General features: G+C 42.1%; 1 protein-coding gene across 1 annotated transcript in view; it reads left to right on the top strand.

The window, feature by feature from the left end:
• The window catches only part of LOC138286980 (zinc finger protein 208-like), a 272011-nt gene extending 266033 nt beyond the window's left edge, over positions 1–5978 (top strand). The window contains exon 8 of the mRNA XM_069227344.1: positions 3501–5978. Coding sequence (XP_069083445.1) covers positions 3501–5083 — 1583 coding nt within the window. The 3' untranslated portion in view covers positions 5084–5978. The remainder of the gene's footprint in view (positions 1–3500) is intronic.
• Positions 5979–14239: the final 8261 nt, after the last annotated feature.

Raw genomic sequence — 14239 nt, 5'->3', positions numbered from 1 at the left:
TCAGCATCAGTATCAGGCAAAAAGGGGGGGGTAACTGCAACAGGGAGCCATTTCCTTACAGACACCTTATTGCTTGAATCATGGCTGAAGGTGGAAATGTGAGACATTTTTTCACACATTTGAGCTTTTCTTGCTGCAATATAATTACTGGTGTTATTGGTACCTAGTTGGACACCATCATTGCAGGTTCAACATGAACTTTCCTAGTAGCGTGTAATGCTGATCCTTTGTAGCTTTAACAACATCAGAAGAACATGTATTAGAGCGTATGCACATGTAAGTATCAATTTACATTCCAACCTGATCAGCAGGACTGGTGGTTGCATGATGAAGGTGAAAATATGTAGGATTTTTTTGCCTTGGTACCATCCACAGGTAGACCTTCTTGTATACATTGGACAGACTGCAGCCCCATATGGTACTGTGGGTACTGCATTCGCTTCTTGGGCTTCCAGTAAGGGGAGGTAAGAATATCCACCATATTGAACATCAAATATCTTTAATGCTCCTCCCGCTACAAAGGTACTGTGCATTTTATTGCTCATATTTTCTTATTAACTGTTAATCAACCCAAATACCCACGGAACCTGCAGTATTTAACCTTTTTCACTTGATTTTTGGCCCACAGGTAGGGGAGAGACATTTTACCAAATATCAATATTTTGAATTTGTTTTTTTGTTCCTCACTAGTGAACTATTCACATTCTATAATAAGATTTGGTTGAAGGCACACTGCAGCCACTAGTTATCTCAAATGCAGAAAAATGCATTACATATACTGTAGATATTAATCCCACCAAGCCTTGATGGATAGAAATGACTTTGTTTTATTTCTCGCTTCTATCCACTTTGAATAAATTAAAGAGCAGTGCTCCTAATGTGTCCTGTCTGATCACTGCTGTTACTGTTGATCTTGCCTCACAGTTAGCCTTTCTTTACCAGGATCCTTCGCCAATTGTTTGTATACAATTCACTTTATTATAGTCAATGAGTTTAATACTTCATCATTCTTAATTATATTCATAGGGAGAATCTGTTCATTGTGTCATAGGCCTTATAGTAGTCAATGAGTCCAGGTATAGTGCTCCTGATTGGCCCTCAGAACGTTTTTGTGCCATATTGCTCAGGGCCGATGTGACGTGCATAGTGAAGGCTCATTTCCAGAATTCTATACAGTTAAAGGGTAGGACACTGATGTGCTATCCATTTATGCGTTCTATCAAGTTGTAGCCCAGCATGAATCTTAGCAAAAGCTCTATATTCTACTTCTTTAGCAGTAATCTGGAAACATTTTTAAAAGTGGCATTTTCCTGCTTTGAGACAGACTGTACAAAAGACTTAATTGATTGGGACATTCATAGATTTTTGGCCTGAAATTTCAATCATTAGAAATCTTAAATTCAGTTTCATCAAAAGCGATTGGGTGATTCGAGATATACTGTTGACCCACAAATAGAGAGACACTAAAAACAGATTTTTATACGTGTGCTCAGAGGCAGTCTGCTTGCTAATAGCGCCAAAAAGCTACTTAGACAAACATGGTTTGTTCTAAATATAGGCCTACTGAGTTAGACGTTTTGTCACTGGAATGTAAAAATGACAATATTTAAAAAAAAATATTGTGAAAACATAATATAAACACATCTCCAAAATGGTGAGCTTCTTCGATTACTTAAGAAATTAATTCAATTGTGGGTGACTTTAAGCGGACGGATTAGTTCCTCTGGACTTGACAAACACCAAGATACCTGTTGAAACTATTAGCACATAATGGTAGTTTCAAATACACAAATTGTAATAGTAAATATGAAGGGTATGTTTTCATTTGCTTTTGTCCACTGCAGGTTTTAGACCAAAATGTTTCAGAAACATCCCATTTGTATGGTGATATTGTTAATCTGATTTATTTTACAATTCTAGTGTGCCAGATTCTCAGTAATGACCTTCATTAATCATGGCCTAGTGTTTAGTTTGATAGTTAAATCAACACATTTGTTCAGAATTTATATGGTCAGATATTTATCACCTACTGCTAATTTTACTTTCAAAACGGGGCATAAAAATTGATTTTGGTACCTACCAATTTGATAATTGTAATTTAACAAGGCGTGCAGTCTTAATCACCCCCAGTAATTATTGGGTACGATAAACATCACAACACCTAACTATGATTCCTGCCTAAATAGTTGTTTGCGCCGGAATCTAAATTAAAAAAAAACAACCGTGACGAGGTCCTAGATAGAAAAAAAACAACCTAATGAGAAGCACCACTCCTTCCCTTTCATAAAAAGGTAAAGTAATAATGAAAAATAAATTGCATTAATCCCAACCACATGCAGTTATAATTTCCCTGATTATTATCTGTTAACCATGTTTTTGAAACAAAGATTGAATTGCATTTTATAGGGACAAGGAAAACAGACTTTCTTTTTTGTTGATAAGTTATTTAGTGGTGATTCATAATACTGAATGTAGGATGTGATAGGGGTTTAGTCATATGAAAGTCTCATAACAGGAGCAGTTTTGGCCTCTGGCTAGGGCTGTGAGCAGTACATACACCACTGTTGAGGTTTGTGCTCCTGTTTTACACATGCTATTCATGTGTTTTTATATTTAGAGGTTTTGTACACTGTTCATGTGTTTAGATGGCACATATAACCAGTTCTCTCTCTGCTATAGTTTTTTTGCTTCTTATGTTGCAAATATTTATATTTGTTCATTGCAATGTGCTTGTATTTAGTTTTACTTCATACATTGTTATGGATAGTCGATTTCACTCTGTTTCTTCTATTCAAAAAGCTTTTAAACTGAGATTTCATTAATAACTAGTTCAAGATCTTTATTCCAATAGCATGAAATGTCAATAGATGGTTAGTTTCACCTTTGTTAAAAGATGAGGCACTGTAATATTTCTTCTTAATGTGTGCATGTTTTATTATTTCGGATCTCTTTACCTCCAACAGTGGGAGGATCCACTTGCATCTTAAACTAAGACTCATCAGAAACGTGTACAAGACGGGCTGGGAGCAATGGTGTTTGCTCTTCAGAAAGGGAGCAGCAGGGTCAGAAGAGGCTGAATAACTCAAGCATGAATAGAACCATCCTGCAAGAATCTGACTGTAGTAATCCCTTGGATGTACCAGTGAGAGTACCTTCACAGCCTCTGGCGGAAACAGAAAAACCTGTATGAAATCCAAAAGCAAATAGCTTTATAATATTTCTAACAGTCACTGATCATAGATCTACCAGTGGTAGTTACAGTATTGCTTTACTCCCTAAAAGGAGGATAATCATGTTATGCTTGTGGTCAATGTAATCAGATTTTTGCCACACCATAGAAATTAGATAAGACATTCTAAAATGCAGAATACATACATTGAAAACCAGATAACTAAAGTGTATAAGATGTAGCGATGTTTCTTGGAGTACTGAGCAATGTGTCAACACATACAGCATACAGACTTTTTCCTCTTGTGTAAAAAGTAATGTAATCTAACAAGGAGACAGAACCCTCACTAGAGACGTCAAGAATGTCATAACTGTGGAATTAATTTCAAAGTTATTTATCCTCTCTGTTGTTGGAAAATTCTATTGTGCAATACCACATATATGTGAATGGGAGAATAAATTCAGAGATTTATTATCTATGATGGACCATCAGCATATTAAGATGGGGGATGAATATAAAAATGTAGCCACCCAAGAGTTTGGATTTCCAAGAGAAAAACAATGCACAGGCACCAAATGTCCGAACAGCTCGAAAGTCACATCAACAAACAAAAAATGCTACCAGCAGTCACAGATAGGAAACAAAATATACACGTGCAGTGAGTGCGGGAAGATCTTTAAGCAGCCATCAATCCTAAGGGTGCATCAGAGAACACACACAGGTGAAAAACCATATAGGTGTATTGAGTGTGGAAAGAGTTTCATTCAGTCGTCAGACCTAAAGCGCCATCAACAAATTCACACAAGAGAAAAAACATACATTTGCAATGAGTGTGGCAAGCGATTTGATCAGGCATCAGGCCTACTGTGCCATCAGCGAACTCACACAGGAGAAAAACCATACACATGCAGTGACTGTGGGAAGAACTTTAGTCGGTCATCAACCTTAAGGCGGCATCAACAAACCCACACAGGAGAAAAACCATATGCATGCAGTGAATGTGGGAAGAGCTATAATCAGTTGTCACACCTAAGGCTGCATCAACGAACACACACAGGGGAAAAAACGTATAAGTGCAATGAATGTGGTATGAGTTTCAATGTATCATCAAGCCTATGGTCTCACAAGCGAACACATGCAACACGTAAAGTAGTCAAATGCAGACAGTGTGGAAAGGGCTTTAATCACTCATCGTACCTAAAGATTCATCAGCGAACACATACAGGAGAAAAACCTTACAAGTGTAGTGAATGTGGTGCAAGTTTCAGTCATTCAAAAACCCTAAAGCGACATCAGCAAATGCACACTGGTGAAAAACCATATAAATGTAGGGACTGTGGTAAGGGCTTTCATGAATCTTCAAGACTTGTAGTTCATCTCCGAACACACACAGGAGAAAAACCATACACATGCAACATATGTTGGAAGAGTTTTAATGAATCATCATACCTTAGGGTACATCAGCGAACACACACTGGAGAAAAACCATACACATGTAGTGAATGTGGGGTACGTTTCATTTATCCATCGGCCCTAAAGGTCCACCAGCAAACACACACAAGAGAAAAAACTCACATTTGTAGTGAATGTGGGAAGAGCTTTAAAGCAACATCCATAAGGAGCCATCAGCTAACACACAGTTCGGTAAAGCCATACACCTGCAATAAATGTGGAAAGAGCTTTAATAGACGAACAAACCTGATGTGGCATCAGCGAATACACACAGGAGAAAAACCATGTAAGTGCAGCACATGTGGGAAAGCTTTCATTAATTCGTCAGGTCTAAAGCGCCATGAGCAAACCCACACAGGAGAAAAACCACACACATGCAGTAAATGTGGGAAGAGCTTTATTCAGCTGTCACATCTAATACGCCACATGCATATACACAGAAAAAACATAGATGTACAATGAATATAGGAAGAACTTTGAATAATTTTCAGCTATATGGTACAATTCACAAATGTAAACAGTGGAAAAAGCACAAACGTAGTGAATATGGGCTTTCACGAATTTTCCTCCCCAGACAGCACTCAATGGAAAAATAAATGCATACAGTGATTCTGGGGATAGCTTTATTAATTTCTCATTCTAAATGTGATATCAGTAAATGCATACAAGAGGTTAAAAAGACAAACATAAGAAATATGTGATGGACGTGCCAGCTATCACTCAAACTTGTTGCAGTGATTGTGGATTTAGCCCAAGTCTACATCATTGAATACATATGGCAAAAAATTCATGAAGGTGAATTAAATTGTTAACCTTTGTACAAATGTAATGTTAGGAGTCCATCAGTGGACATGTATATAAGAAATGCCACAGAGGAATGATTGTAAACTCGGTTAGTTACTCAAACGTATTGGCCCTAAACGGAAAAGCAAAAAGAATCACTATTGCTGAATATGGAATGATTTGCAAATCTATTCAAGTTTGCTGAATATAGAATGCATTTCAGCCAGTAATCTGCCATAAGGCTGTTACTTCAAGAATGTTAAGGAGCAACCCGCTTGGTTTATCCTTTCACACACCTGCACTGTTCTTACTATATTGTATAAAGTTTCTAGAAAGTCACACTTGCATTCTTGTTATTATATTGAATAAACATTTATTACCTGGACTGTTGTTCCTGCATTGTATAAATCTCTTGGTCCTTTGTTTCAGTGCAGTTACTTGTTTACTGTTGTTACTTCATTGTATAATAATGTAGAGTTTTTCCACGCATAGAAATCCTTTGACTGTATATGTATAAGGGTTATATGTTTGCTATATGCACAGACCATATAATTAAAAAGTATTTTCCAACAGTAGTAAATAAGTCTGATTGCTATGTAGTGGAAGAATAAGGGCTGAAATTGTTCATAAATCTATAAAAGAAGAGTAAATATTAAAACTCTGACATTTAATATTGTTTACATTTGCCAGAATATGGTTGGTTAGATCTGAACGCTCTCTATAAGAAATTACACTAAGTGGTGCTGGGAAGGATGTTGCAGGGTGAATGAAAATGCTCCCAAGACTCAAATAACCATGCAGACTCATCATGGCTATTCAAAGACAGTATTTACTAACTGCTGCAACAGGGAGAAAAACACTACGGACTGCACCTTGGCCCTGCACACCCTGCCTCTATGGTTTTTTTCTCAAATGCCTGTTCACAAACAGGCCTTTTTATACAATTGGACACAATGCTTTATTACACATAGTAAATAATAGTGAACTTGCAAGTTATAGATTTAAAATGGAAAAACACTCGAAAACATGTGATCCCCATAACCTAGAGTTCCTGAGATAATACATTGAACGTTGTTTTCTATACATGTGACAATACTTTATGACAGTATTCTTTGACCCATGAATGTGTGTGTGCTTCATGGCAAATGTAATTTACATGAAGTGTGTGCTGGATGCATTGTGCGTATCAGACTTCTGCAAACTCAGATTGTGGTTTTTTCCCTGCACCCTTTGTTTAATTGTGCACATATACACTCTGGGCTAATTCAATTATGTACCCGTTGCCTTATCAGGCTGCAGTCTGTAGGCATGGAAAGCGTGCTGGGGGACTTGTGTGCAAATGTTGTAAATGCTTACAGGTCAGTTAGACATGAGTTGGCATTTAACTGAAGACCCTTTCATGTCTCTAATTCCATTATATTCTGTGAGGGTTAGGCCTAAACTGGTTTCTAACTATGAATGGCTGTGTGGTTTATGCTTGGGCTTGATGCTTCACGGTATTTTCACATGTCATATTTACTACAGTGTGTTTATTTTTTACATTTCCTACAACATTACCCCCTTTAGTTGATGCTTCAACTACTTCATCCAGATATTGGTCTGCCGTGGGTACCAGGTGATGTATGTTGCCATGGAAATCCACTATGTGAGTTGGTGTCCTAATTGAAAACATCCCTCCTGCCTGAGCGGCTATTCTACTAACACATTCTGAAATTGCTTGCATCATAAAGTATATGAGTAGAAAGATCACAGAGCTCCCAACAGTCTGACATCCAGGATGGCAGTGACGCAAACCAACCACTGAACCAATTCTCTGGGGCACCTCCTTCGTCTACCATCTTAGGCCCTGATTTATACTTTTTGACGCTAAACCGCGCTAATGCAGTTTAGCATCAAAAAGTAAACCGCCAGCTAGCACCATCCCAAGATGGCGTCCGGGCATCATATTTATGGGTTGAGGGTAGCCAGCAGTAAGGCCCGGGTAGCGTCATAAAAAAAGGACGCTAGTGGGGGGGGGGAAGGCATCAAAGGATGATGCTAGTATGGGCAGAGGCATAAATAATGCCTCTAACCAGACTAGCATAATTTTCTGACGTTAAAACCCCATGGACATGACTTGTGTCTTAGTTAAGACAGGAGTCATGCCCACCACCCCAATGCCCATGTTCGGGGGCAAGTTAGGCCTCCTTATAGCACTACAAAAAATAAAATGAAATACTTACCCCTGCCCACCTGGGGATGGGATGGGGTCCCCCATCCTCTGCTCTTCCTCTGGTGTGGGTGGGAGTGTCCCTGGGGCTAGGGAAGGGCACCTGTCGGCTCTTTCCATGGTCTCTGACCCACAGGTACCCTAGCACCTGCCTTGACTCAGGCTCTAAAACCTGTCTTCCCGACACAATCTGGTGGTAAGGGGTTCGCAAAATAGTTGTTAAATTCAGTTGGTGGGCGTGTCAACCAGGGGTAGGGCAACCTGTCTTTCTCATACCTGATATTTCTTCTGTATTGTATTTCTTAACTGTGGGAATGTATATTACTTCTGGTAAAGTGTTGTATCTTGTGGCATTGACCAGGAAGCTTAATACTTTGATGTGTTAGTTGCATTTTGGCCTTAATTCTACACAATTACTGATGTAATAAGCAGTGAGCTACGTTTGGTGGTACTTCTTTTGTGGAGTGCAGTCTATCTGAACCAGTAGCGTGAGGAATTAGGGAGCACATGAAGAACAACTTGTTTGTTGTCTCTGCACCTATTTCTAACGTGTGCTGGTACCATAAGTTATCTGACAGTTTAGTGTGGGCGTTATGGGCCACATTGCTATCAGAGTACTCTCTCAAGATGTGAAAGACATTAGGATCAGAGGGTCCTTTGCTAGCAAAGAAAAGATAGAATTAAGAGACAAAAAAGACGCATAAAAAAAAAAATGCCTAGTTTTTGTATTGTCCATTCAAAAAATAGTCCAGCAATATGGTTGGAGAGGGGCCCTTTTGTGGTGACCATCTTCGTCCCCCTGTCTTGTCCTTTTTACATAATTTTTTGTGAAAAGCTGGGGCGAGACCAACATGGCTGCGATGGATCCAAAGTTTCACGCCGTCCACCATGAGGATGGTTAGTGTGACCATGGTGACTGTGTAAGGGCACTCACATCATTTGTACTTCCATTATATAAATACTTTATATTTATATATAATACTTTTACCTCTGCGAGGTTGACCTTGGCGTTGGTGCTCTTTTCTTGGGACAAACTTTCTCCCGTAATCTTAATTCCAGTGGCAGGGGCTTGGATTTATGGACAGCCCTGTCGCCATTTGGTGGGGTGTCAAGTGATGGTCTGAGCTTGGTGTATTCCTCAGCGAAAATAGTGCTATGTGTAGACAGTACAGATAGTTTTATTAAGGCAGCACATAACTTACTGATCTTGCTCTTCACAAGACCATTCAGGCGCTCTATTGTTCCATTACACGGAGGACAATTTATGCTTTATCCCTAATAGTGCTGTGATATGTTTAAATATTGCATATTGGAAAAATTAGTGCAATTGTCAGATCTTCTCCTTTTTGGTATTCCCCAACATGGAATCACTTCCTGATCCAGGAACGTAACCGCTGATTTGGCATCACAATAGACGCGTGGTCCTGCCTTTATCCATCAGGAGAATGGGCAGACCACCACAATGAGGTACCTGTAGTTGCTGCATCTATCAATCATGACTAGAGTCCAAATGAGGGGCTTTAAAAGGACCTTGTAGTTGTGGAATGATGGAGTTTATCACTTTCAAAGTGGGATTAGGAGAATACTGGTGACAGATCATACAGCTGTTTAGATACATGGTAATTACGTTGTGCAAATTGGAGACAAACCAGTCTTGTATTGGTATTGCCAAAAAATCCCTGGAGGTGTTGGCTGGCAAATGGATCTGATCCAGGGCGATTGTAAGCAGGGCATGTGGCATCATTGGTTTTCCAATAGATAACTGTCTGTACACTAGGTCATCCCCTGATTGGATGCATCCTCTATTTTCCCCATAACTGTTTTTAATTCAAAGAAGAAGCTTCCTGCAGTTCTCTCAGGTGTAACCTTGCTATCTCAGTGTAATGAGGTGTGTCTTTGTCTCTGGTAGTCTTGGATTACAAATCCATTGGTGAGACAGTCTGAACAATCAGAACAGGGACAGTTTGTGGGTCTGATGGTACCTTTGGGGGTGCACGCTGTGTTGCTCTACTTTAAACTAAGAGGAAATGATGCCAAAGAATGTAGCACTCTTAGTGTGAGTTATGAATTTATTAAGGCAATTCCCTGATATCATATAAAAGCACACAAAAATATGAACATGAGCATTTAACTTGAATTCAATGAAACATGTATAGGCCAAAATACTCACAGCAGTTAAACAGTGACAGACAGAAAATGTGCAATACATCAACAATGAATATATGCATTGAATATATATATATATATATATATATATATATATATATATATATATATATATATATATATATAGTCAAGGTAAATAATTAAGAATTATAATGCATCACCATGGGAGTTGAATCCTTGATCCTTGCCAGCATCAAGCTGAGGAACCCTGAACGGCTGAGGCAGGAGGTCTTCCCAACATGGGATTTTTTTCCCTCAACAGTGTGTCCACATTCAAGCGAGCTCTTTCCTCAGTGCCAAGTTTTCCTACCTTATATAACTTAAACGGAAGAGGAAGATTCTAGCACTCTCCCCCTCACTCTGGTTATGAAATTCAGGCACTGGCTGTACTCTGTTTGTGTTAAACACGGAAAGGAATGGTCCCTGCCCCAATGCGCATTCCAGAGACGGAGGAACTGTACTTTTCCTTGATGAAAACATTCATATGTGTTGCAAAGTCATGCTCATCCTCAGTAAGGTTTAATATTGGGTGGACAAAGAATGTCGCAGGATTCACCGTATCACACTTCTCAACCTTCAAAGATGATAGTGACAGTATCACCTCATACCCTGACACTCTGAGTAGTCAAAGTAGTCTTGACTTTATGAATAATAACAAACACAGCATGTTCTGTGTAAAGCATCAAGGGTGCTCCCGTAACTACGGGGTACTCTTCTGTACTACAAAAGCTGTAGTGGCTGGAGCTTGTTCACAGGGATGGTGCCCTTTCATGACTGAGTCCAGCAGTTCACTGAAGTATGTGATCATGGTTGTGCCTTAGCAGATAGTTCTGTGTGAGGACAGCTGTTATCACATGACCGTTGCAGTGACAGAATAGAAAAAACTCCTTGGTGTCACCTGGAGTTCCCGAGATGTATTGCTTTCACTTAAACTAAGAGGACACAGTGCCAAAAGAATTCAGGACTCTGTCTGTATATTGAAATTATTAAGGCACCTCACAAATATCAAATAAATAGTTACAGAGGCCCAGAAACGTCTGCATTCCTCTGACAGTTCCTGGCTCTGACATTTGTCAGATGGATACTGCCCTTTCAGGTGTTACACACTGTGAGAGAGAAAGTAGCCTCTTTCTAGCATGGTTACCCCCATTGTTGGCCTGTTTGTCAGTGTGTTTGACTGTGTCACTGGGATCCTGCTAGCCAGGACCCCAGTGCTTACGCTCTCTCTGTTCCCAAATTTGTCACTACATACTGGTAACCCAGTATTTCATCCCAAATTGGCATACTGGTGCCCCCTTGTAATTCCCTAGTATGTGGTACCTAGGTACCCAGGGCATTGGGATTCCAGGGGATCCCTATGGGCTGCAGCACTACTTTTGCCACCCACAGGGAGCCTATGCAAAGGCTTCTACAGGACTGCCATTGCAGCCTGTGTGAAAAGGTGCATGCACCATTTCACAGCCATTTTCACTGCACCAGGTCACTTATAAGTCACCTATATGTCAGGCCTTCCAACCCTGAAGACTGGGTGCAAAGCATTAGCAGAGGTGCCCTACGTCATCCAGGACCATTTTCCCAGACTTTGTGAGTGCTGGGATACCATTTTACATGTTCAATGGAGATAGGTCAATAACAATGTCAGGCTTCACAATGGTAACTCCAAATATGGCCATGTAAGGTGTCTAACAACTGGGAATTGTAGCCCAATATTGATTCTAGTATTTGTTGTACAATCCCGTGAACTCTGGGGGCTCCATAGTGGACCCCAAATACTGCCATACCAGCCTTGTGAGGTTTTGCAGGCAGCCCCAGCTCCTGCCACCTCACAGACAGGTTTCTTCCCTGCTGTTGCTTGAGCAGCTCAAGTCCAGGATGGCAGAATAAAGGATTTCCTTTAGGAAAGGGGAGTTTCACCCTCACCCTTTGGAAATAGGTTTTACAGGCATGGGAGGGGTAGCCTCCCAGAGCTTCTGGAAATGTTTTAAAGGGCACAGATGGTGCCCTCCTTCCATAATCCAGTCTACACTGGTTCAGGGGCCCCCAGTCCTTGCTCTGGCGCAAAACTGGACAAAAGAAAGGGGAGTGACCACTCCCCTATCCATCACCACCCAGGGGTGATGCCCAGAGTTCCTTCAGAGTGTCCCTGGGTTTTGCCATCTTGGATTCTAAAGTGGTGGGGCACTCGGGGGGCAGCTGACTGACCAGTGCCAGCAGGTGACGTCAGAGCCCTCACCTGATAGATGCTTACCTGGTTAGGTGACCATTACCCCTTTCAGGGTTATTTAGGGTCTCTCTCTTGGGTGATTCTTCAGATTCGGATTGCAAGATTCCAGCATGAATCCTCTGCATCCTTTACTTTGTCTTCTACCAACGGAACCACAGCTGAACCCTCCAGGAACTCTACAAACTGCAACAAAGAAGCAAAAATGACTTATGCAACATTGTATCTTCAGCTCCTGCCAGCAACTGCAACTGTTTCCAGGTCGTGCATCCTCTGAGGACTGCCTGTCTTCAGCCTGCACCAGAGGAACCAAAGGCATCTCCTGTGGAGTGACAGAGTCACTTCTCTACTTCAGCAGGCACCTCTCTGCAGCAACGACCGATGGCGTGGGTCCCCTCTCCAGACGACAAGCGTGGATCCAGCAACACGTGTGGTAGACTAAAGTGACCCTGACAGTCCCAAGGTTCAGCTGTTCAACTTTGGTGGAGGTAAGGGCTTGCCTTCCCATGCAAGACAGTACCCCCATGCACCACATAACTTGCATTTGCCAAGGCTTGTGTGTGACTTTCCAAGAAGTTCTTCGTGCACAGCACAGCTCAGGCCCCCAGCAATCCATCCAATGACGCACAACTTCCTGAGTGGTTCTCCAGTGGCATGGGATCCCTTTGTATTGTGCTGCGTGGGCCTCCATTTGCACCTTCTTTGTCCCTGTGCTGTGGGACTCCTGTACGCACTGCCTAGGCTTCTGAGGGCTCTCTGAGTTGCTGAGTAGAGGCCACCAGGTCCCTCCTGGTCCCAGGCAGCGCCATTTCTCGCTAACCACGAGCTTTGTGTGTGCCAAGGCTTGTTGGCGAAATCCAGTGATGCAAACCAGACTGCAGTCATCCATCCAGCATGGGACATCTTCTGCACCAACCAGGAACCTGCATCTGTCTTCTTGGGTGCATAACTTACCTTTTCTTCTCACTGGTGGTTCTTCTTTTGCACCTTCATCCGGGTTAGCAGGGGCTCCTGTACCATCTTGCCCGGCATGTTACCCCCATTTTTACTTGTGTGTCAGTTTGTTTTTGCCTGTCTCACTGGGATCCTGCTAGCCAGGACCCCAGTGCTCATAGTTTGTGGCCTGAATGTGTTCCCTGTGTGGTGCCTAACTGTGTCACTGAGGCTCTGCTAAGCAGAACTTCAGTGCTTATGCTCTCTCTGTCTTTAAAATTGTCACTGCAGGCTAGTGACTATTTTTACCAATTCTGATTGGCACACTGGAACACCCTTATAATTCCCTAGTATATGGTACCTAGGAACCCAGAGTATTGGGGTTCCAGTAGATCCCTATGGGCTGCAGCATTTCTTTTGCCACCCATAGGGAGCTCACACAATTCTTACACAGGACTGCCACTGCAGCCTGAGTGAAATAACGTCCATGTTATTTCACAGCCATTTTAGACTGCACTCAAGTAACCTATATGTCTAACCCTCACTTGGTGAAGGTTAGGTGCAAAGTTACTAAGTGTGAGGGCACCCTGGCACTAGCCAAGGTGCCCCCACATTGTTCAGGGCAATTTCCCCGGACTTTGTGAGTGCAGGGACACTATTACCATTGTGCACTACATATAGGTCAATACCTATATGTAGCTTCACAATGGTAACTCTGAATATGGCAATGTAACATGTCTAAGATCATGGAATTGTCCCCCCATGCCAAATCTGGTATTGGGGTGCCAAGCCCATGCATCCCCAGGGCTCCAGCATGGACCCCGGGCACTGCCAAACTAGCTCTCTGGGGTTTTCACTGCAGCTACTGCTGCTGCCAACCCACAGACAGGCTTCTGCCCTCCCGGGGTCTGGGCAGCCCAGTCTCAGGAAGGCAGAACGAAGAATTTACACCCTCTCCCTTTGGAAATAGGTGTTAAGGGCTGGGGAGGAGTAGCCTTCCCCAGCCTCTGGAAATGGTTGGAAGGGCACAGAGGGTGCCCTCCTTGCATAAGTCAGTCTACACCGGTTCAGGGATCGCCCAGCTCCTGCTCTGGCGCGAAACTGGACAAAGGAAAAGGAAGTGACCACTCCCCTGTCCATCACCACCCCAGGGGTGGTGCCCAGAGCTCCCCTCGTGTGTCCCAGACCTCTGCCATCTTGAACGCAGAGGTGTGAAGGCACAGTGGAGGCCTCTGAGTGGCCAGTGCCAGCAGGTGACGTCAGAGACCCCTTCTGATAGGTGCTTACCTGGTTAGGTGGCCAATCC

The sequence above is a fragment of the Pleurodeles waltl genome, chromosome 4_1 (assembly GCF_031143425.1).
Source record: "Pleurodeles waltl isolate 20211129_DDA chromosome 4_1, aPleWal1.hap1.20221129, whole genome shotgun sequence".
NCBI classification, from domain to species: domain Eukaryota; kingdom Metazoa; phylum Chordata; class Amphibia; order Caudata; family Salamandridae; genus Pleurodeles; species Pleurodeles waltl.
Note: the sequence above shows the minus strand (reverse complement) of the source record. Positions and strands in the feature narration are given on the sequence as shown.